The sequence below is a fragment of the Salmo salar genome, chromosome ssa25, assembly GCF_905237065.1.
Source record: "Salmo salar chromosome ssa25, Ssal_v3.1, whole genome shotgun sequence".
Lineage (NCBI taxonomy): Eukaryota > Metazoa > Chordata > Actinopteri > Salmoniformes > Salmonidae > Salmo > Salmo salar.
Window position 1 is genome coordinate 14,761,387 of NC_059466.1, and position 24,225 is coordinate 14,785,611.

Here is a 24,225-nt window from a genome sequence, read left to right on the forward strand (position 1 = left end):
TGAGATAGTATCTACATTTTATTTTGTTTTTGGTGGTGGGAATGGGCTTCCATAGTTATTTGACCATGTCAAGGGGAAAAAATATCTAAAAATAATGGTCGGTTTCACACTAATAAACTTCAAATGGAAACTGGAATGAATGACGACTACTGAATGGCCATTGCAGGTAACATCTAAATAAAATCAAACCCCAGAAAACTGTTGTGGGGACTTGCAAGGTGACGTAAGTAAAGGGTGGAGGGCGGCAGTGTCACTAGTTAACACAGCCACAAATGGCTAAACCCCGTTTATTTCTAAAATGTCTCTTCTTAAAATGGGATTTAAACATAACCCTAACCTTAACTCTAATCGTAACCACACTGCTAATCGTAAACCTAACTCTAACCTTAAAATTAAAAGCAAAAAGCAGATTTTTTTTTGTTTTCAAGAATGTTTACCATAGCCAATTTTGACTTTGTCGATGTGTTAACTAGTGACAACCAAGTAGAGGAGGGAGGGGCGCTGTACTGCACGAACTTAATCCATAACCCCGGGAAAACAACAGAACCATTCAGCAGAGAATCCTGAGCAAGGTGTAGTGGAACGTGGAGACTGCGGCACAACATTGGACTATAGTGGTACCATTAGGTCCTAGCGCAATGGTTCTCCCGAGAAGATATTTTCCAATTCATGTGGCACTTTTTTGTTGGCTAGAATGGACTCATATATCAGCCTTCAACCTGGATACCTTGAATGTCCTGAGGAAAGACGGTGAACCGGGCAGTTTATTTGGGTTCTCTCTAGCCATGCACCGGCAATTTATTCCTTCAGATAAGAGAATGTAAGTTTTGTTTGTTTTGTTGTTGATATTGTTGTTGCATTAGTTATGTAACATTTATTAGGCTTACACTTCGTGTGGGTAGGTTAGGCTATTTATTGTGCGTCTCCAGTCTCCATTTTACAGTAACGTTAGTTGGAGCGTTCATCACTTGATGCATGGTAGCAGGTCCATTGACCAAATTCCTGTGGGACCGTTTTCTTGTCAAGGTAGGAGAATATTGTGCATTTAAAACGATACTGTGCATTTAAAAAACGTTTCCTATTAAAGCAACGTTCCACAATTGTTTCGTTATGGAGAGAAATTAACTATTGCTATTCGTACATGGTTTTTAAATATTTTAAGGTCTTAAACATTTTTTTTTACTCTATGTTTTGGAGACCTACGTGTTGAATGCGTGTTAATAGGCTAGAAGCACAATGAGTATTTATATTCAGTAGTGCGTGGGTCCAGTCATTGTGTGTTTCAGAATGCCCTTTGACAGGGGCCTTGCTACAAATTAACAATGGAAAACCAGAGGTAACGAGCTTTGTCACTGGAGAAATCATGCATGTTAATGACATTTGTTCAAAAGAAAGTGACTCTATCCCCCAAATGAGAGGTTGAGATGGGGGGCCTCTGAATATGAATAGGAAATATGTAAGGACATTAAAAAGTGAATACACACGGAATATCATACGTTTTTTGTCATAGTATGGGACACTGTATTGCACCTCCAGATGTTTATTGAAAAGTATATTATCACTGTTATCATTTCAGAAGCATTTTGGTGTCAAGTAACCTACAGCATTACTTCTGCTGTTTTTAACTCTTAAAACTAGATCTGCCTGCAACTCCATTCTTGTGCACTTATTTAATGACTTCATAACATGGTTATAAACCCCAGTTTATAACCAATGGTTGTCATTTTACTAAATAGCAACTCAGGCATCTGCAAAACCATGGTTTTATCTATTCAGCTGTAATCCATTCTCTGATGTTTAGATTAAATCCTGTGAAAAGAGGAATGATTGGTGACCTGTTGTAATTGTCCCAACTGTGAGTGGATGAGTGTGACATGAGTCGGGGAGAATTATTGGTTTAGAACAGGGTGCTAAGGGCAGTGGCCCAGACAGAACACACTGTGTGTGTGCAGTGCACTGTGCACCATTTCAAAACATTGCAGCCATAAACAATGAACATATTTAGATAAAGAACAATCCATGAAGTCTAACTTCATCAAATAAAGATGTATCTTAACTATGGTCAGCATTGCTGTATTAACGAAAGAGCAAAAAATATTTGGACATACCTGACATTCAATAATGATTAGTAATGGTAACGATAGATAGAATGGGCACCATCCGTGTGTAACCTGTGATTCATTTCATTTAGCCAACCCTGAGGTGCCAGGAAAGTTAGGGGTGAGTGCAATGATCCAGCGCTGGACAAAACCACAGGTGTGTGTTCCAGCTACCCACCAGAAGAACAGAGCAGGGGGATGGGCTCTGCTGCACGTCACATCCACACACATACTGTAGCCAGGATGAGCTTAGCTGAGCTCCAACAAGCAAGCACACATTTGGTGGCAGCCAGAGGGCACTTTCTGCAGTACATTAGAGATGCAAAGGCCCAGTCTGCAATGCACTGATAACAACATTCAGGCCAGGATTCCTTAGATCACTCAGATTGCCCTTCTTTTGCTTAGATCCTCACTTAGATCCTGCTTTGAGGAATGAAATGTGAACCTCTTCAGGTACGGCAGTTCTTGGTATCGTTATTAACACATTTACTACATGTTTATCACCTTCAACGCCAGAGATTTTTAGGTTAAGCAATATGGACCCACAGTTAAATGCTGTCCGTGAGACGAGAACAACATGCTCTCGTGTTTATCTATAAAGCACTTCTGAATAAGCTGCTTTCTTATTTATCGTCACTCATCAATATTAGAATTCTAATTCCTAAAACCAGGTCTGAAGCATGGATTACACTTGAGGCCCATGCGATTTCCACAGAGTTGGGTATGGCTGCCTTTTCCTGTTACGCTCCTTGCCTATGGAATAGCCTGCAGACTAAACTTAAACTTCAGACTCTTGTCCCCCTTGCCCATTTTAATTATTTATTGGAGGATTTTTATTTTTGTATTGCTTGTAACTGTTTCGGGTAATGCAAGTTCTTGTGCTGTTAGGGGAATAACCTATGTGTAAATGTAATCTGTTGCTGTATTTTTTTGTGTTATCTGTAATCGTTTTGTTTGTCTTGTGTAGATTCTTAATCATTGTACCTAAACTGTATGTGTAAACATGTATACGCAGGGCCCAGCTGTAAAAGAGACCTTGGTCTCAGTCTGTGTTCCTTGTTGAAATAAAGGTAGAATAATAATAATTAGCATATACAGTAGGAGGATGCAGTTATGCCTAACCTGTGGCTCAGTTGGTAGAGCATGGTGTTTGCAACGCCAGGGTTGTGGGTTCGATTCCCACGGGGGGCCAGTACAAAAAAAAATTATGAAATGAAATGTATGCGTTCACTACTGTAAGTCGCTCTGGATAAGAGCGTCTGCTAAATGACTAAAATGTAAAAATGTAAAATGTAACCATAGTGTAATTTTAAAGGGAACACGCTTGAGGTTATGTGCTTTGAATAAAGGTTAGAATAAGACAGTTAAAATGCTTATCGGTGACAAAATCATGTCTTTGTGCCCATAAATGAATAGGGAGTGGAAACAGATGAACAACACAACTTTTAAAACTTTTTTTTAATGCTATTTTCAAAGCACATGTTCACCGTAATGCTGCTGTAAATTACTAGTTAAAAAAGTTTAATGTCCTACTTGTATGTTAATGTTTTACAAGTGTGTGTATCTCTCTGCCTGTCCAAGAAATAAGTTCAAGAGAAGCCTGCTGATGGCCCAAAGCAGCAGTCTTTAAATATATAGTGAATTTCATGGTATTTGTTGGACAAACAGAAGCTTGGTATTTCTCAGGAGCCTGGCAGTTGCCTGTGTCCCAGTCCATTTCAAAGGGAGGATAGAATTCCTTGGTTGGGTAGTGAGAGAGACACTGATTTATTAGCAATGATAGAAGAGCTCAAGTCTTGGTGTTTTGAAAAGCCACACACATTGGGATCAGATGTACTAAGCAATGTCATTTCGAAAGAATAACAATTCAAACAAAAAGTCAAGTCAATGTTAGGAGAATGACAAACATTCTAGTACATCTGTCCCTGTTTTCTACAGAACTCTAATGATAAGAAGACCGGTGGAAAAGGAACCATTTGCCTTTACGACAGTTTCCCTTCCCTGTCGGGTTCTTGTCCTTGGTTGGTTGTTACAAAGAAGATAGTATCATAAAAAATGTGTAGGCCTATCCGTTTTAGGTCATTGAGACCAGAAGGGAAACACAGTGTCTTGTAAGCATTTTGTCTGTAATCAGTGCTCTACTTGAACTGAACTAGGTGCCGGTACTCATTTTGGGTGTCGGTACAGTTTAACTTTAGGTGCAGGAGCGCCACAATACTTTTGATGTAATATTCTAGGAGCAGGAGCTCAAGCAGTAGAACATTTGAGGTACCGGTACTCAGCTCTGGTGAGCTCCTGCCCAAGTCAAGAACTGTCTGTGATCTCAAATTGAAATCCTCATGTGACCTTAGATAATGAACAAACCAAGTGAAAGCAGAGTTGAGCACAAAGATAGTTAATGTGTAGGCCTAGCTAACAGCTGTGATGCCCATTAACCCGCTATGTCATTACACAGCTCGGAAAACCAAATGTCAACGCAAATGTTTGTGAAACCAATCCACAATTGACTCTATTTATGTTTTCCCCCACCTAGAGCATCTGATATTCACAGTCAGTGGCGTTAATGGAAAATGCAAATCTGGCCAAATTATCAGCAACATTTAATTGGGAATATGAATGAATTAATAATGTTAGCAACTCATTTATTGGCTATTGCTTGTACTGAGTGACCACTTCCTTTTTAGTACATTGGGGCTTGGATTTTTTTTATTTTTAAAGGAGCGTATAGTCTATTATGATGAGCTGGCCATACTTATTGGAGCAGCGGGTGTGGCTATATAACAGACTAATATCCTCACTTTCTGAACTCAACTCAACCAAAGTGATTAACTCACTTACCCTTCCTCTCTAGTTAGATAACCTTCGGTGTCTAGCACTGATTGTGTGAAACTGATTTGAACTCAAAACAACCTCAAGACCTTCAGGGTTTATTGCCAATGTCTCTGTGCACTTAAAAAACATGTTGTGTTGAAAGCCGCCCATCTAACGTGAAAGAAGTGTACAGTCATTGTGTATCTTTGCAACTCCCCAATGGTTGCATTGAAAGCACAACCTCGTTTTAAGTGTGATACACTAAAGTATTTTCCTTCCTTCCTTCTAATTATATAGTTTCCGGTGGAGTGGAAGTGATAAGTAGAGATCTACCTTTTTCCACTTGACACTGTGTATTAGGGCTCCCAAGTGGTGCAGCGGTCTAAGGCACTGCATCTCAGTGCAAAAGGTGTCACTACAGACACCCTGGTTCAAATCCAGGCTTTATTACAGCTGGCCATGATTGGGAGTCCCATAGGGTGGCGCACAACTGGCCCAGCGTTGTTTGGCTGGTGTAGGCTGTTATTTTAGATAAGGATTTGTTCTTAATTAACTTGCCTAGTAAAATAATAATATACACTGCCTTTCACATTTTTGGGGTCACTTAGAAATGTCCTTGTTTGTTGTCCATTACAATAACATCAAATTGATCAGAAATACAGTGTAGACATTGTTAATGTTATAAATGACTATTGTAGCTGGAACCGGCTATTGTTTTTATGGAATATCTACATAGGCGTACAGAAGCCCATTATCAGCAACTATCACTCCTGTGTTCCAATGGCACGTTGTGTTAGCTAATCCAAGTTTATCATTTTAAAAGGCTAATTGAACATTAGAAAACCCTTTTGCAATTATGTTAGCACAGCTGAAAACTATTGTGCTGATTAAAGAAACAATAAAACTGGCCTTCTTTAGACTAGTTGAGTATCTGGAGTAACAATGTGCACTGAAAGTCAGGAAGCAAGTTCAGGGAGTGAGTGTTTTTATAAATAAATGCAAAATAATACAAACCACGAACAACGCACAGACATGAAACAGAAACGGAAACAATTACGTCTGGGGAAGGAAAGGGAGTGACATATATAGGGAAGGTAATCAGGGAAGTGATGGAGACCAGGTGAGTCTGACGACACGCAGGTGTGCGTAACGATGGTGACAGGTGTGCGCCATAATGAGCAGCCTGGTGACCTAGAGGCCGGAGAGGGAGCACACGTGACAATCAGCATTTGTGGGTTCGATTACAGACTCAAAATGACCAGAAACAAAGAACTTTCTTCTGAAACTCGTCAGTCTATTCTTGTTCTGAGAAATTAAGGCTATTCCAATGCGAGAAATTGCCAAGAAACTGAAGATCTCGTTCAACGCTGTGTACTACTCCCTTCACAGAACAGCGCAAACTGGCTCTAACCACAATAGAAAAAGGAGTTGGAGGCCCCGGTGCACAACTGAGCAAGAGGACAAGTACATTAGTGTCTAGTTTGAGAAACAGACGCCTCACAATTCCTCAACTGGCAACTTCATTAAATAGTAGAAGCAACTCCGGGATGCTGGTCTTCTAGGCAGAGTTCCTCTGTCCAATGTCTGTGTTCTTATGCCCATCTTAATATTTTATTTTTATTGGCCAGTCTGAGATATGGCTTTTTCTTTGCAACTCTGCCTAGGAGGCCAGCATCCCGGAGTCGCGTCTTCACTGTTGATGTTGAGACTAGAGGGGCGAACGATTATGATTTTTCAATGCCAATACTGATACCGATTATTAGAGGACCAAAAAAAGCCGATATCGATTAATCGGACGGTTTTTATATATATATTTGTAATAATGACAATTACAACAATAATGAATGAACAATGAACACTTTTATTTTAACTTAATATAATAAATAAATAAAATCTATTTAGTCTCAAATAAATAATGAAACATGTTCAATTTCATTTAAATAATGCAAAAACACAGTGTTGGAGAAGAAAGTAAAAGTGCAATATGTGCCATGTAAAAAAGCTAACGTTTAAGTGTCTTGCTCAGAACATGAGAACATATGAAAGCTGGAGGTTCAATATTCCCAGTTCTTCAATATTCCCAGTTACGAAGTTTTAGATTGAAGTTATTATAGGAATTATGACGCATCGACTATTTCTCTATACCATTTGTATTTCATATATCTTTGACTATTGGATATTCTTATAGACACTTTAGTATTGCCAGCCTAATCTCGGGAGTTGATTGGCATGAGGTCATAAACAGCGCTGTGGTTCAAGCATTGCTAAGAGCTGCTGGCAAACGCAGTAAAGTGCTGTTTGAATGAATGCTTACGAGCCTGCTGCTACCTACCGCCTCTCAGTCAGACTGCTTAATCAAATATCAAATCATAGACTTAATTATAATATAATAAACACCGAAATACGAGCCTTAGGTCATTAATATGTTTTGCTTCTACACCTGCATTGCTTGCTTACACCTGCATTGCTTGCTGTTTGGGGTTTTAGGCTGGGTTTCTGTACAGCACTTTGAGATATCAGCTGATGTAAGAAGGGCTATATAACGTTTTTTCTTTCAGTGAAATATGGAACCGCTCCATATTTTATCGAACGGGTGGCAACTCTAAGTCTAAATATTGCTGTTACATTGCACAACCTTCAATGTCATGTCATAATTATGTATTTCTGGAAAATTATGTAATTCTGGCAAATTAGTTCGCAACGAGCCAGGCGGCCCAAACTGTTGCATATACCCTGACTGCTTGCAGTGTAAGCAAGAGAAGTGACACAATTTCCCTAGTTAATATTGCCTGCTAACATGAATTTCTTTTAACTAAATATGCAGGTTTAAAAAAATATACTTCTGTGTATTGATTCTAAGAAAGGCATTGATGTTTATGGTTAGGTACAGTCGTGCAACGATTGTGCTTTTTTCGGCAATGCGCTTTTGTTAAATCATCACCCGTTTGGCGAAGTTGAAGTATGCTGTGATTCGATGATAAATTAACAGGCACCACATTGATTATATGCAACGCAGGACAAGCTAGTTAACCTAGTAATATCATCATCCATGTGTAGTTAACTAGTGATTATGTGAAGATTGATTGTTTAATCGGCCAATGCCGATTAATCGGTCAACTTCTAGTTGAGACTGGTGTTTTGCGGGTACTATTTAATGAAGCTGCCAATTGAGGACTTGAGAGACGTCTGTTTCTCAAACTAGACACTCTAATGTACTTGTCCTCTTTCTCAGTTGTGCACCAGGGCCTCCCACTCCTCTTTCTATTCTGGTTAGAGCCCGTTTGCGCTGATCTGTGAAGGGAGTAGTGCACAGCATTGTACGAGATCTTCAGTTTCTTGGCAATTCCTCGCATGGAATAGCCTTCATTTCTCAGAACAAGAATAGACTGACGAGTTTCAGAAGAAAGTTCTTTGTTTCTAGACATTTTGAGCCTGTAAACGAACCCACAAATGCTGATGCTCCAGATACTCAACTAGTCTAAAGAAGGCCAGTTTTATTGCTTCTTTAATCAGCAGAACAGTTTACAGCTGTGCTAAGATAATTGCAAAATGGTTTTCTATTGATCAATTAGCCTTTTAAAATGATAAACTTAGATTAGCTAACACAACGTGCCATTGGAACACAGGAGTGATGGTTGCTGATAATGGGCCTCTGTACGCTTGTGTAGATATTCCATAAAAAATCGTCCGTTTTACAGCTACAATAGTCATTTACAACATTAACAATGTCTACACTGTATTTCTGATCGATTTGATGTTATTTTAACGGACAAAAAAATGTGCTTTTCTTTAAAAAACAAGGACATTTCTAAGTGAACCCAAACTTTTGAAAGGTAGTGTATATATTGAACATGTTAATGCATCCTTTTCAAAACAATGAATTGGATACCTCCGTGAATAGCTATGTACGTCGATGATTTGGTTAGGATATCTCCACAGTGAAACAGGAGAAAAGGCCATTGAATTGTACATGCCAGGCCATCTGTGCACATGTAACCCAATAGACAGCTTGCAGCAGTTTTCTCTCAGACAAGACACTCAAAACCAACTAGAAATCGTGGCTTTTCTAGGATCACACTGTACACTAGTATGTCTATGAACTCTTTGCACCACATCTAACAGGGGTTTTGTTCCTATCTGAGCTTTCACTGAGCAGGATCTCTGCTTAAATCCAGCACGCCTAATTCTTGTAATGGCCTGGCTGATATAACAAGCCAACTCCAGGCCAGTGCCAAGTGTTGGTGTGGGTAAACGGACACAGTTAGAACAGCTGCAGGGGTCCTGGGGACTGTGAGTGCGCAGCGGTGGGGGCAGCGTCACACATGTGGACAAAGGATGCACCCATAATTTGACTACCACTATTCTTTTCCTGTTAGTCTGTAACCAACCCTGCTGTTGGTTGATCTGCCATGCTTTGACATGGTCTCTGTTTTGGCTTTCTTTGCTCTTCCTATTGTCTTTTAGACTTCTTGACAGGGATAGGGATATGGCTTCCCATGTATGCTTTTATTTACCTGTGGTAGTTATGCTGACTTGATTCTATAAACTGGATGTTTTTTGTTTTAGGGAAACAGGGGTAGCAGATTTGCAATGTTATTTTTTGAATGTGTCCAAAAATGTCTCATTTCCCACAAATGTAACTTGTTGGCAGTTTCCTACGAAGAAGGTAGCTTAGCGGTAGCTTATATCACATCACAGTGTTCCCATTACTTCTCTAGGGCATACAGATCTATCAAGACCAGAGGGAAGAAAGTTTCAGAAGCTCCCAGAAGCAGTTTTGACTTTTTGGTTCTAATTGCTTAGTCATTCCGAATGAGTTTATCTACATCAGAAGCTGTTTAGTAGTCAATATGACAGGGGAGGGGGGGGATAAGGTGCTTGTCCATAAGTCATCAGAAATTAGCAGCTTGTTTACATGTGTGCACCAGACTTTGGATGCGAAGGCTGAAGTGTTGTGTGTAAATGTCAATATTACTCTTCAGTGATTTGCCGAATTCTACAACTATCACTGAGGAGCCATGCTGAAAACCTTTTCTTGCAGATACAAATCCCTATCTCTGTGTTACTATCTCTGTGTTACTATCTCTGTGTTACTGTCTCTGCATTGATGTGTTGTTTCCCACTTCATATAGCTCTACACTCTGGGAAAAAAGGTTCTATCTAGAACCAAAAATGGTTCTTCGCCTGTCCCCATAGGAGAACCCTTCGAAGAACCCTTTTTGGTTCCATATAGAACCCTTTTGGTTCTACCCGGAACCATAAAGAGTTATCCAATGGGGACAGCCGCAGAAACCTTTTGGAACCTTTTTTTCTACAAGTGTATGGGGTTGTATTCTCCAGGGTTAAGTGAGAGTGTGATGTGCAAGAGTAACATTACAATAAATAAATTGTGATTCTGAAAGCCCTCAACTATATACATTCTAACTGTGCCTAGCACTGAAGCTCAGCTGCACTGTGAAATTGTAGTTACGATCTTTGTATTGACTAAGCTCTTATTTGCATTTCACTGGCTGTTGATAGAAGGGAAGGGACAGAATTTGGGCTTCGATCTTCCTCTTTCCCAACAGGCTTCCTCTTGGGAGTCCTTGTTTGTTAATTGGAGGTCTATGACACTATCCAATGAATCAATAGGGGGTTACGGAAGAGCTTGTGGAATCATTCATTATTCTGAGTAAAGTTACGTTGCTCCAGATTCTCTGCTTTCCTGCGCCTGACTGCATACACCAGCTACACCCACCATTCTGACACTTGTACTGTATGGACTGTAATACATTTCCCTAATTGCATTACAAAACGACTTCCTCTAGGTAATATGCAATAGGCCTATGCAATATTTTCGCCCAGAGTGAGCCATTCTCATATTGATGCTTCTGCTCACGTTTTTCTCAGTGCTCCCTGGTACGGGCTGTGGCTCTCACTGTCCAGGCTGGACAATGTGACCCAGAGTGGTCCTGCTGAAGTGTTTCTCTCACTGTGGATGTTCAACAATGAGCAAGCTGCCTGTGTGTTTCCCTCTATAGTGTTAGCCTAACAGGAACACTTCTTTCATTTAGTGAAGTGCAAGTACAGCCAATTCCTAAAAGCCCTGCTAAGATATTACTTGAAATATTTCATTCCAATATCATTCAGTCACAGGTCTTATAAAGCATTGTGCATAAATATATGGGCTCCTGAGTGGGCAGCCGTGTAAGGCACTGAATCTCAGTGCTTGAGGCATAACTACACACACCCTGGTTTGATTCCAGGCTGTATCACAACCGGCCGTGATTGGGAGGCCCATAGGGCGGCGCACAATTGGCCCAGCGTGGTTAGGGTTTGGCCGGTGTAGGCCGTCATTGTAAATAAGAATTTGTTCTTAACTGACTTGCCTAGTTAAATAAGTAAATACAAATGTAAATGGCTCTACAAATTATTCAGCCCTTAAACGTATTCACACAGGCCTATTGTACCCCTGCGGTTGTTAGGATTCTCTGAGGGACTGGGGGTGATTTGGATAAGTTGTTGTCAGTGAGCTAATTAGATTGTCGGCTCTACTGTTTCTCTGCCTATTGCTCATTGTATTGCACAATAGTCTACTCTACTACATACAGTTGAAGTGGGAAGTTTACATACACTTAGGTTGGAGTCATTGAAACTTGTTTTTCAACCACTCCACAAATTTCTTGTTAACAAACTATAGTTTTGGCAAGTCGGTTAGGACATCTACTTTGTGCATGACACAAGTAATTTTACCAACAATTGTTTACAGACAGATTACGTCACTTATAATTCACTGTATCACAATTCCAGTGGGTCAGAAGTTTACATACACTAAGTTGACTGTGCCTTTAAACAGCTTGGAAAATTCCAGAAAATGATGTCATGGCTTTAGAAGCTTCTGATAGGCTAATTGACATCATTTGAGTCAATTGGAGGTGTACCTGTGGATGTATTTCAAGGCCTACCTTCAAACTCAGTGCCTCTTTGCTTGACATCATGGGAAAATCAAAAAAATGAGTCAAGTCCTCATAAAAAAAATTGTAGACCTCCACAAGTCTGGTTCATCCTTGGGAGCAATTTCCAAACACCTGAAGGTACCACGTTCATCTGTACAAACAATATTACCTAAGTATAAACACCATGGGACCACGCAGCCTTCATACCGCTCAGGAAGGAGATGCGTTCTGTCTCCTAGAGAGGAATGTACTTTGGTGCAAAAAGTGCAAATCAATCCCAGAACAACAGCAAAGGACCTTGTGAAGATACGGGTGGAAACAGGTACAAATGTATCTATATCCACAGTAAAACGAGTCCTATATCGGCATAACCTGAAAGGCCACTCAGCAAGGAAGAAGCCACTGCTCCAAAACCGCCATAAAAAAGCCAGACTACGGTTTGCAACTGCACATGGGGACAAAGATCGTACTTTTTGGAGAAATGTCCTCTGGTCTGATGAAACAAAAATAGAACTGTTTGGCCATAATGACCATCGTTATGTTTGGAGGAAAAAGGGGGAGGCTTGCAAGCTGAAGTACACCATCCCAAATGTGAAGCATGGGGGTGGCAGCATCATGTTGTGGGGGTGCTTTGCTGCAGGAGGGACTGGTGCACTTCACAAAATAGATGGCATCATGAGGAAGGGAAATGATGTGGATATATTGAAGCAACATTTCAAGACATCAGTCAGGAAGTTAAAGCTTGGTCGCAAATGGGTCTTCCAAATGGACAATGACCCCAAGCATACTTCCAAATTTGTGGCAAAATGGCTTAAGGACAACAAAGTCAAGGTATTTGAGTTGCCATCACAAAGCCCTGACCTCAATCCTATAGAACATTTGTGGGCAGAACTGATAAAGCGTGTGCGAGCAAGGAGGCCTACAAACCTGACTCAGTTACACCATCTCTGTCAGGAGGAATGGGCCATAATTCACCAAACTTATTGTGGGATGCTTGTGGAAGGCTACCCGAAACGTTTGACCGAAGTTAAACAATTTAAAGGCAATGCTACCAAATACTAATTGAGTGTATGTGAACTTCTGACCCACTGGGAATATGATTAAAGAAATAAAAGCTGAAATAAATCATTCTCTCTACTATTATTCTGACATTTCACATTCTTAAAATAAAGTGGTGATCTTAACTGACATAAAACAGGCAATCTTTACAAGGATTAAATGTCAGGAATTATGAAAAACTGAGTTTAAATGTATTTGGCTAAGGTGTATGTAAACTTCCGACTAAATAGATCATGAGAAGATCTCTTTTTTTGTCCCTAACCACCAAAATAATTATTTTGAGGACTGACAGCCAGTTGATATACAAATTGTTTATATTTGTGTCTCAAAGGGCATGTTCCCAATTATTTTAAAACTCTTAAAACAGTATTATGAATGCTGGCAATTTGTCTGGCAATTTGTATAGACACACTGTAATGGACATGTGTTTGCCAGTTTGACATGGTTTCTGTTATTCAGTGCAGTCCTTGGTACTAAACTGACTGCGTCTAATCCCATGTCTAAAAATGGTCAGTATGAATTATTGAATGGAACAGCTGCAGTATAGGATTACCAAACATCTCTGACATCTGCTATTGTCACAGTACATTCATCTATAGACCATACATATCTTAAAGATACAGTCATTGGATTTGTCTTACAGACTGTTGATTGGAGCACCAAGAGCCAAAGCTCTGGCCAACCAGAGAGCCAACATAACCGGAGGCCTGTACAGTTGTGACATCACCACAGAATCCGATGACTGCGATCGCATCGATTTTGACAATGAAGGTGAGGTGTTACTCATATCTGTTTCTCTCTCCTACACAACATATGAATTAACACGATGCTTTATTATTCACAATATACTGTCATTGTAATAAATCATTCTAAAGCAAGAATAAAAAATAACATCCTGATTCCTTCTGATGAATTTCCACAGAGGATGTGAGAGTTGAGAACAAGGAGAACCAGTGGATGGGGGTGACAGTTAACAGCCAGGGCCCCGGAGGGAAGATTGTGGTAAGTCTGTGTCAGACGATATACTGGTTGGTTTCCTGGTCAGGTTCATAATGCTTTGTATATCTCACATGTGGAACTTTGCATTAGATCTACAGTATTCATTAGCTGAGGATCTGTCTTACTTGGTGGATGTTAACCTGATTTCATTATACCCTGATGAAGACAGCTTGTCTGTCGAAACGTTGGTTATTTAGGTTATTCAATTATTGCATCAGAGCTCCTAGAGTGTGCAGCTCTCCTTTTCTTTTTCAAGAGTTCTACTCCGCTAGCCAGCACCTCCCCTAAACCGCATGTGCGTTTCTTTCGCCTCCAGATGAACCTGATTCCACTGTCTTGTCATTGCAGACCTGTGCTCATCGCTACCAGAGACGTCTGTTTGTGGACACTGCTCAGGAGTCCCGTGACATCACAGGCCGCTGCTACGTCCTGAGTCAGGACCTCACTATTGATACGTCCTCTGATGAAGACGGAGGGAACTGGAAGTTCTGTGAGGGACGTGCCAGAGGCCATGAGATGTTTGGCTCATGCCAGCAGGGTCTGGCTGCCACGTTCACCAAGGACTACCACTACGTGGTGTTTGGAGCGCCTGGCGCCTACAACTGGAAAGGTAGGAGTCTGTTCATAAGGCAAGAACTTAAGTTGTAGTTGCCAAACCTATTTACTTTGAAAATCAATGGGGGTTCAATGTATAGATTTGAATGTCAGCTGAATCAACCATGTAGTAATTGTGACTTACATTGCCCTCTAGAGGTAAAGAAAGGCATTGCAGCATTCTTCATTTGACTTTTCCATACAGTGCTTTAGTATAATTTTATTTTCAGTTGTAGAATAAATTCACCCAATTACATTTAGCTTGTGTCATTATTGTTTTGTTGAGGGTCATATTTAAGCCAGCAGCATTCCATTGACATCTTCACCCCTCACTCTCAACCACTCTAGGCATTGTACGTGTAGAGCAAAAGAACAACACTTTGTTGGAAAAGGGATTTTATGATGATGGGCCTTATGAAGTTGGAGATGAGAACCGCTTGGATCCTGACCTGGTGCCTGTGCCTGCTAACAGCTACCTAGGTGGGTACAGTAGGTCTGAACCTTGATTGTGGGAATCATGTGTTTTGTGTGCTTAGGTATCCTGTTCATGACCAGTTTGTCTGCTGCCAACCCTGATAACATTGTGTATAAGTCGCCTTCTCTGCAGGTCAGCTTTGAGAGAACTCTGGATGTGACGACCAGTACTTACTTAGGTTTGTGACCTTCGAGGTGCTTAAACCATGAACCATTCCATCTCCATGATGGCTGACTGGTGAATGGTTTATAGTGTGAATATTTAGCATGTCATTATTTTAACATAATGCTTGAATGCACTGCAGTTATTACTGGTATACTTATGTGTGCATCAACATATGTTTTCTAGGTTGCGTCAAGATGACATGACTAGTATATTTCTTCGCGTTTTTCTTTACATCCCAAGTTCACTCATTTATCCATGAAATATGCATGATCTGTATTATAGACAGTGTAAGAGATGTACCTTGATTCCTGTTATTTCATGTCGCAGGATTTTCCCTTGATTCTGGCTTTAGCATCACCAAGGGGCGTGGCCTAACTATTGTGTCTGGGGCACCACGAGCCAATCACTGTGGGGCTGTGGTCCTGTTGCGAAAAGAGAATGAAGCGTCGGCAAGACTCTCCCCAGAGTACATTCTAGAAGGGCCTGGACTGGCATCGTCTTTTGGATATGATGTAGCTGTGGTCGACCTGAATGGAGATGGGTATGTCACACAAGTTCACTTCTACTTTTCCAGTTTTGGCTTATCCATACATTATGTAATCAAACCTACATGGATATTGTAAGTCATGCTTCAATTTATTATTTTTTTGGTTTTTTTTGCATCCCAGGTGGCAGGATATTGTTGTGGGAGCCCCTCAGTTCTTCATGAAAGAGGGAGACATTGGAGGAGCTGTTTATGTCTACATCAACCAGGCAGGAAAGTGGGCCAAGATCACCCCAATCCGCCTCAATGGAACCAAAGACTCAATGTTTGGGCTGGCAGTGGAAAACATCGGTGACATCAATCAGGACTCCTATCAAGGTGGGAACCTGGTATCTGTTCTTGTTTCTGGCCTTTTCTGTGCTTTTCCCATCAAATTCCATAGCTAAATGGCTTCTCTTTTACAGACATTGCCGTTGGAGCGCCCTACGCTGACGCTGGTGCAGGAAAAGTGTACATTTACCATGGTTCTGCTAATGGAATCAACACCATGCCTGCACAGGTTGGTTTTACAGTGTTTTATTGGTTAAGAATATGCTTGTTGACATAGTGAGATGACGTCACTGCTGCATCCTATTTTTATTTGTCATTTCAGATCCTTGAGGGAAAGCCCAACAACATCAGATTATTTGGATATTCTCTGGCTGGGAACATGGATTTAGATAAGAATTCCTATCCTGATATAGCCATTGGGTCGCTCTCAGATACAGTTCTCGTTTACAGGTAATGATCTTGTTAGGCTATCTATAGCAATCTAGTTTCGACCTCACAAATGAATTTCAAGATAACACATAACTCACATAACAACAATTTATTTTTTAGGGCAAGGCCAATTATTAGTATCAAGAAGGATGTCAAAATTACTCCGAAGGAAATTGACTTCACAAAGAAAACCTGTGGCAACAGTATCTGGTAAGGTGTTGATGGGATTTGATGACTACTCATGTTTGAAAATATGTCTGACATCTTGATACTTCTGTGAATTTGTTTGCTAATTTAATTGAATGACATCCATTTGTTGTCTATAGTTTGACCGTGGAAGCATGCTTCACCTATAAAGCAAACCCTGCATCATACAGCCCAAAACTAAGTAAGCAAAGCTTCTCTCTCTCCTGTAACCCTACCCCAATTGGGATAATTTGTCGTGGTCCCAAAATTCCTGAATCCATTTGTGCTTACATAATACATACTGTTGTTCTGGAATGTTTCCTTACAGCTATCCGCTATGAATTTGAGGCTGAAGCAGATCGCAGGAAGCAAGGGCTGATCTCTAGGGTCTTGTTTCTGAACAAGTCTCACACCGATCAGGACTTCCAGTCCACCGGAAATCTGGACCTCCGGGGACAAAACAAAAGAGCGTGTACCAAGACAAAAATCAGACTGCAGGTACAGTATTTGGTCTTCGTCTAACCCTCTTGAGATTTTAGAATAACACCTAAAATGTGGCGAGGAAGACGGTGTACTCATCATGGTTGTGTTCTCTGTCTGTAGGATAACATTAGGGACAAGCTGCGTGGTATTCCCATTGAGGTGTCAGTGGGGATCCTGGCCACCAAGCGGCAGAAGAGGCAGAACGCTCTCCCCCAGCTTGTGCCTATTCTTGACAACTCCCAGCCAAGCAAGGTCGTCACTGAGGTAATCATACTGCTTCAGAGCCGAGAGAGGATCTCCATGTTGCATATACTTCACGATGCCATTGAATGTCTCAGGGCGAATGGAATTCAGTAAAGTTTAGAATGGACTTACTGTCAGATGCATTAAAAATAATATTTTTATGTATTGTGCTTCATTACAGGTGAACTTCTTAAAGGAGGGATGTGGAAATGATAATATTTGCCAGAGTAACTTACAACTGGAGTACAGATTCTGCTCCAAAGAGCCCAACCAAGAGGTATTCCCTCCATTACAGATGTGAGTATGAACAAACATTCTTAGTGCATATACATTCTGGGACGTTCATGCTAAGATTTGGGAAAGAAAACCATGAATCTGAGGAAGAGGTATAAGGCTATGTTTTGTTTTTGTTTTTATCCAGGCAGAATGGGCTACCAGTGATCTCCCTCAGTGATCAGAAGGACATAGCTCTGGAGGTGACAGTGAGGAACAGAAATGGGGATGATGCCCATGAGGCTAAGCTGGTGGGGATGTTCCCTAACGCTCTCTCATTCTCCGGCTTTCGCTCTCAGAAAACTACGGTAAGTGGAGGGACTCTGGTTTATTTCAGCATACTCAGATTTGCTATCAGTCAAGTAACAACATCGTAATGGGTTCTTGATCTCCAGAGGGACAAACCGGTGCTTTGTTTAGCCAATCAGAATGGCTCCCAGACAGAGTGTGAACTGGGGAATCCATTCAAAACAGATTCAGAGGTAGGAAGTAGTTTTCGTTACAGTATTTTTCTTATTCTGTCATTGCGTGGCTCACTCATGGTGAATGTTGTTTAATATTTGGATGCAATGTGTTTCCAGGTTACTTTCTACATAATCTTGAGCACTGCTGGTATCTCTCTCAATACTACAGAAATCGACATTGACCTTGAGCTTCAAACGTAAGTAGCACTATAGTTTTCGCACAAACGTGACTGATGACTGACTTGGTGGCCTTGTAAAACACTTTTATGTGTCATTTCTCTTCTTTCAGGACCAGTACACAGGACAAAACGGGCAGTGTGAAAGCAAGGGCAAAAGTAGTGATTGAGATGTTACTTTCTGTTGCAGGGTAATAAGTATTCAAACATTTACACTTTTTGACTACTGCATCAATTAGTTTTGATGTTTTTGATAGTTTTTAATATGTGGTTTGTTTATCAACAGAATTGCGAGACCCTCCCAGGTGTATTTTGGGGGCGATGTGAAAGGAGAGAGTGCCATCAAGACAGAAGAGGAGATTGGCAGTTTGATCGATTATGAATTTAGGGTAATTATCGTTGTCGGCTTATCTTACTGAGTTTCTCAATATAACTTGATCTGAGGTTTGACCGGGATGTTGAAAATGTTAATATTATACCTCCAGATAATCAATTTGGGTAAGCCGTTGAAGTCCTTTGGCACAGCCACGTTAAACATCCAGTGGCCCAAAGAGAATGTGGATGGGAAGTGGCTGTTATATCTGGTTAAGATCAGCACCACTGGCCTGGAAGAGATCCCCTGCTCCCCAGAGACTGAGATCAACTCTCTCAAACACGTTCAGGTAATACATTCCTAATGCAGTTTCACTGTACTCTATGCATTTGTGCAGAAGCAAAAAACATTCAGAGATGACGTTTTAAAACACGTAATGAAATTCTAGTTTGAAACACTAACTTGTGATCATTTTTAGGAGTCTAGCACATCTAGGAAAAAGCGTGAAGCTGGAGGCAAAAAATCTGGAGGCAAAATCTCTTTATCAGACCAAAGAAAGCACAAGATTTTGGTAAACACACTTTCATTTGCATTTTTTTTTTTTAATTGATCAATAATGACAACTAGGTTGTCTGACAAAAAAGTATTTTCCTCTCAGATGTGTGGCAATGGCTACGACGCTAGATGTGTGGTGATCAAGTGCCCTCTACTGGGCTTGGACAGTAGTGCAGTGATTTCTCTAAGGTCCCGTCTGTGGAACGCGACCTTCCTTGAGGTGAGAAACAACATGCCTGTTGCTATTTGCTTTTCAAAATAGTCCTAAATAGCCGATACGATTGATTCGGACATTCTCTAACATTGAAAACCTTTATTTTGAAACAGAATTACGCGTCTTTGAACTATCTTGATATAATTGTGAAAGCTTCCATCAGCCTTGATGCACCTGCAAAGAATATGGTTCTCAGGAATGCTGAGACTCAGGTGAGTGGCACAGTCCAGTCGCACAATGACTCCTTCACTGATCAATACAACTAAGAGTTTCTATGTAACAAATCAAAATAAACATAGTGTTTCTCCTTGTGCCCATGCAGGTGAGAGTCACAGTGTTTCCAGAGAAGGCGGTAGCCCAGTTTGGTGGAGTCCCATGGTGGATCATCCTTGTGGCTGTCCTGGCTGGTATTCTGATGTTGGCGTTGCTGGTGTTTCTACTCTGGAAGGTGAGGACAGTCTAGCTGCAACACATTTACTAATATGTTCACTGTGTTGTACTCTGCTATTAGTAGACGCATGTAACCGTGAATCATTATTCATTCAGGTGGTAATCATAACATACAGTGATTATAACGTATCTTTCTGATAGAAATTGATTTTATTCACACTTGCGGTGTTACAGTATACTTCCATTCTCATATTGATTCTCATCACCCTTGCTCTCCTTAAGTGTGGTTTCTTCAAGAGAGCCCCACAGTATGATGCAGCGTATCACAAGGCACAGATCCATGTTCAGCCCTCTGACAAAGAGGAACTCACTACTGAGACATAGTGCCTGACCTCTGCACTCAGACCTGGGGTAAAATGGACACTGCAGTCAGCATGGAGTGTGGGCTTAACAAAGACTAACTCACTTTGGCTTTAAAGGAAACGCTTACTTCCGAAGCTGCTTCCGAACGTCTCGTGTGAAAATGTTTGAATGGACACACACTCCCATGCGTATTTATTTGGACAGTGAAGCTAAAACGTTGAATTTGGCTCTGTACTCCATCATTTTGGATTTGAGATTAAATGTTTATATGAAGCAACAATAAAGAATGTCACCTTTTATTTGAGGGTATTTTCATACATATCTGTTTTAGTATTTAGAAATGAATGCACTTTTTTGTATCTAGTCCCCCCATTTGAAGGTGTCATAAGTATTGGACAAATTCACTTATAATATATTAAGTAGTCAAAAGTTTAGTATTTGGTCCCATATTCCTAGCACACAATGATTACATCAAGCTTGTGACTCCACAAACTTGTTGGATGCATTTGCAATTTGTTTTGGTTGTGTTTCGGATTATGTTGTGCCCAATAGAAATGAATGGTAAATAAGGCATTTCACATTTATTGTCAATAAGAATAGAATATGTTTCTGAACACTTCTACATTAATTTGAACGCCACCATGATTCCGGATAATCATGAATGAATTGTGAATAATGATGAGTGAGAAAGTTACAGATGCACAAAGATCATGCTCCCAAAACAATTTGGTGAGAAAGTTACAGAGGCATAAATATCATACACCCCCACCAAAATGTTTTTATTTATGCCTCTGTAACTTTCTCACTAAAACTTTTGACTAAATTGAATACATTATAAGTGAATTTGTCAAAATACTTATGATACCTTCAAATGGGGGGACTAGATACATAAAGTGCTTTTATTTCTAAACTGTAAAACAGATATGTATGAAAACACCCCCCCAAAAAAGGGGGAAATATATACTGTCGCCTCATAAAACATTTGATCTCAAAACCATAATGATGGAGTGTGATACCAAATTAAAAGTTTTAGCTTCACTGTCCAAATAAATACGTATGGGTGTGTACTATATCTGGTCATTGGAATCGATCTAATTTGAATATGTGCAAAGAGTATGCACTATTCAGATACAGTATTTGTGTTTGAATTTGGTCAGCATTTAAAGTTTTTTCCCCCGAATGAGCAGTTATTCGATTTCCCTTATTTTCAAACCTATTAAACTTTTTATTCCAGAAGTAATTCTGGAACTATATCTTGTGTGCTATGAAGCTTCTTTATTTTTCTAGGTTTCTGCTTTGCCCGCCTGGCTGTTTGGAAATGCTATTTTGAATATTACTCTTTCCAAGGGAAGCATGCTCTCACACAAATCACTCTCTTTGCATTGCCTCTGATTTGCTTGAGCATTATATTTTGTAAGTGTTGTATTTATATGTGCAGGTTGATACAAGTCTCATTTATAATAATGTATATTTTCTCTTGCCAGTGTGGATTTTTCAAACGCTCACAACATGATGACAGCGTTCCAAGATACCATGCCGTACGGATAAAGAAGGAGGCTTGTCAGTTTAAAGACGGAAAAGCCAAGATGGATTCCTTTGAGAAAAAGCAGTGGATGACAAGCTGGAATGAGAACGAGAGCTACTCATGAGACACTTGACTGTTGGGATACGGTCAGATACAATAATCTCCTATTATTCTAAACATCCAATGACTGCATTTGGGAAGCAAACTACAAAAGAAAAATGTTCTATTCTCCCCAAGGACTCTCAGATGAAAATCTATCCTGTGTCCTATCTGAGGAAATGAGAAGCATCACGTCTTACATTTGGGTAGAAAAAGGGAAATTGGGACTTTGAAATCCATTATCTGCCACTGATACAGTTTTTAATGACATGATGAATTGAGTTTTAATCTCCAATGTTTAGCTGTAGATAATCTTTCTGCTGTGTTTTTTTGCAGTCAGTTTTATCCAATCTCTATATTGTATAATCCCTGCAATGTATAGCCTGGAACATTCTGTATGTTTTGTATATATTTAAATACTTTAACACACTGTATATTTATTTTTGTCATTATCTGTATAAAAAAACAGATATGCATTGGCCAAAGTCTTTTTTTATTTTTTTTAATCTAAAGTTACTTTTCAGTAGAATAAGTAAGGGTAAATGGTACTGCTGATTTTCTAGTGCTGCACAGACTAAAAAGTAGCTACAGGTATTATGTGAATAATATTGTCATTGGGACTCATTCTTTGCACTTGTTATGATTATTAAAAAAGGTATGTCATTTCTACACAAGTCATAAAAGTTTATGCAATGCCTCTCAATTCCCGAATTTATGAATATTTCTAAGACAGTTATGAGTTGGAGATATATAACTGATTCACACCAAACCTCTGTTTATCCAATACAGTGCCCCTGTCAAAGCCATTTCATATGCGCAAATACTGTACTGGGTGATACTTCAGTAGCATGCAGCTGGGACAATTGGAGCTGAAAGAAGCAATAAAATGCAGTTTATTGTTTTGCTAATTTTATTTTAGCATTCCTGAGTAAGAAGGAAGGCACTCAGTAATGGTATTTGTAAAGTGTGTCTTGAAGGACAAGATGCCACCTGACATAAGAATCACAATACAAACCCCCGAAATGCCGACTTCAGAAAGTGATCTTGTTGATGAATGCTGTCTGTAGGCCTATCAGACTTCATTTGATATGGAAGCTATTCAAAGGGTAATTGCTGTGGAATGGTGATCAATGAGAAGCATTAGGCGCTTTCACACTGCACCTTAGCTCAGGGTTAACAAATGCTTGTGTGAACACTGACTAAGCTAGCCCAGGGCCAGTCTAGTCTGGGGCTAAGAACAATGCAGTGTGAAAAGGCCTATTTAGTAGTAGGCCTACCCAAAACATGTTTTGAAAAAAAAGAAATGTAAGTCTCATCACTGGCTCTTCATTCATTCCTCTATTCAGATGTTTTGAATATTGTGCTTTGTGACAAATTGCAATAAAAAGAGAATAATGGCTCATAGTTCTACAATTCCGTCTTCTTTTTCTTCTTTTTACGTAACAGTTGTTATGGGGTCACTGAAACTTGTAATTGACCAACTACAAGCAAAAAATATGAGGGATAGACAAAGATTGCCTATTATATTGACAAGATATTTGAGTGACTGCTCTAACAATGGAAATACATGTCCTCAAAGATGGAAGGCTGGCTGGATGAGGAGAGATCAGGTGACACCATTTTAGGCAATGAGTGGGCAGATACATGCCTGAACAGGCCATAGAGATAGATAGAGGGCTCATCTTTGTATAGTGTCATTATTGTGTCTGTGACAGCATCGGTAGTGCTATTGAGGCTATCTCCATTTTAAAGTAGTCAATTTTATCATTCATTGGCTGATTCTCCCAACTCATAGGAATCCCCACCCAGTTGACTACTTTAAAATGGTGGAAGCCCTCAAATGGCAACGTCTATGCTAAAAGGGTTTATGTCCATGCTAAAATGGGTTATATCCATGATGAGTCCCATTTTTCGCTATGACAACAGGCAAAACTCAGATATAAAGTCGTTTTTTTCAAAGTTGCCGAAATGCCACGTGTCCACTTAAATTAGTGATAAAAGTCACCTTGTCCAAGAGAGATTTTCATGGTTATCAAAACGTCAAGCCAGAGTAAGCCTAATTGAAACACAGCTCATATTTTAAGTGTTTCTAAAATCCCCTATGGGTAAAATTAATGGTGGAAAAACGATTGGAACCATTTCCCTGTTTAACTGCTAGGTATTATGGGTATTATGACACCTCCACTGTGGGGCTTTATACCTCTGGTTCATTCAGCCATTCCTATGGGGGAAAGAATGGGGTTTTGGGGATAAATGCTGAAAAGAATGTCTGAGGTTAACACAGGCTTAGGAGATCTGATACATTTTGTTCTATGAAATAATATTGTTTTTGGGAAATGTGTTTTTTGCATATTTTACTCTCCCTGAGACAACCTCTGAGAATGGGGTGACAGCCAGTGTCTACCATTATCAACAGCAACCCTGGAGCATAAGGTTTAACTGCTTTACTCAAGGGCACGTCGACTGATTTTTTACCTTGTCGGCTTGGGATTCGAACTAGCGACATTTCGGCTACTGGCCCAACACTCTTTATGTGCTTGTTTTGATTAAATAAATGCTTA

General features: G+C 40.0%; 1 protein-coding gene across 3 annotated transcripts; it reads left to right on the plus strand.

Annotated features, from left to right (window-relative positions):
• The first annotated feature begins 513 nt into the window (after window positions 1-513).
• itga6a (integrin, alpha 6a) lies at window positions 514-23,077 on the plus strand. 3 transcript variants are annotated; one of them, XM_014173272.2, is made up of 26 exons: window positions 514-820; window positions 13,548-13,675; window positions 13,827-13,906; window positions 14,252-14,513; window positions 14,846-14,977; window positions 15,465-15,678; window positions 15,806-15,999; window positions 16,086-16,180; window positions 16,274-16,401; window positions 16,501-16,590; window positions 16,707-16,768; window positions 16,895-17,064; window positions 17,170-17,313; window positions 17,474-17,589; window positions 17,714-17,873; window positions 17,961-18,047; window positions 18,147-18,226; window positions 18,319-18,396; window positions 18,492-18,594; window positions 18,691-18,867; window positions 18,997-19,089; window positions 19,177-19,293; window positions 19,401-19,499; window positions 19,610-19,735; window positions 19,960-20,088; window positions 21,525-23,077. In XM_014173272.2, exons 1-25 carry the CDS (start codon window positions 639-641, stop codon window positions 20,059-20,061), a joined length of 3,219 nt encoding a protein of 1,072 aa, XP_014028747.1. In that variant the 5' UTR covers window positions 514-638; the 3' UTR covers window positions 20,062-20,088; window positions 21,525-23,077. The 3 variants fall into 3 exon arrangements, with proteins under 3 accessions (XP_014028747.1, XP_014028746.1, XP_014028748.1); XM_014173271.2 differs by lacking the exon at window positions 19,960-20,088; XM_014173273.2 differs by lacking the exons at window positions 514-820; window positions 19,960-20,088 and adding an exon at window positions 936-1,026.
• Window positions 23,078-24,225: the final 1,148 nt, after the last annotated feature.

Excerpts from the sequence above, each read along its gene's own strand:
- itga6a (XM_014173271.2), top strand. The coding sequence starts at position 639 with ATGGTTCTCCCGAGAAGATATTTTCCAATTCATGTGGCACTTTTTTGT. Across the intron at positions 17,314-17,473 it reads CAAGCAAGGTCGTCACTGAG|GTGAACTTCTTAAAGGAGGG; the intron begins GTAATCATACTG and ends GCTTCATTACAG. Across the intron at positions 18,595-18,690 it reads TGATCGATTATGAATTTAGG|ATAATCAATTTGGGTAAGCC; the intron begins GTAATTATCGTT and ends TTATACCTCCAG.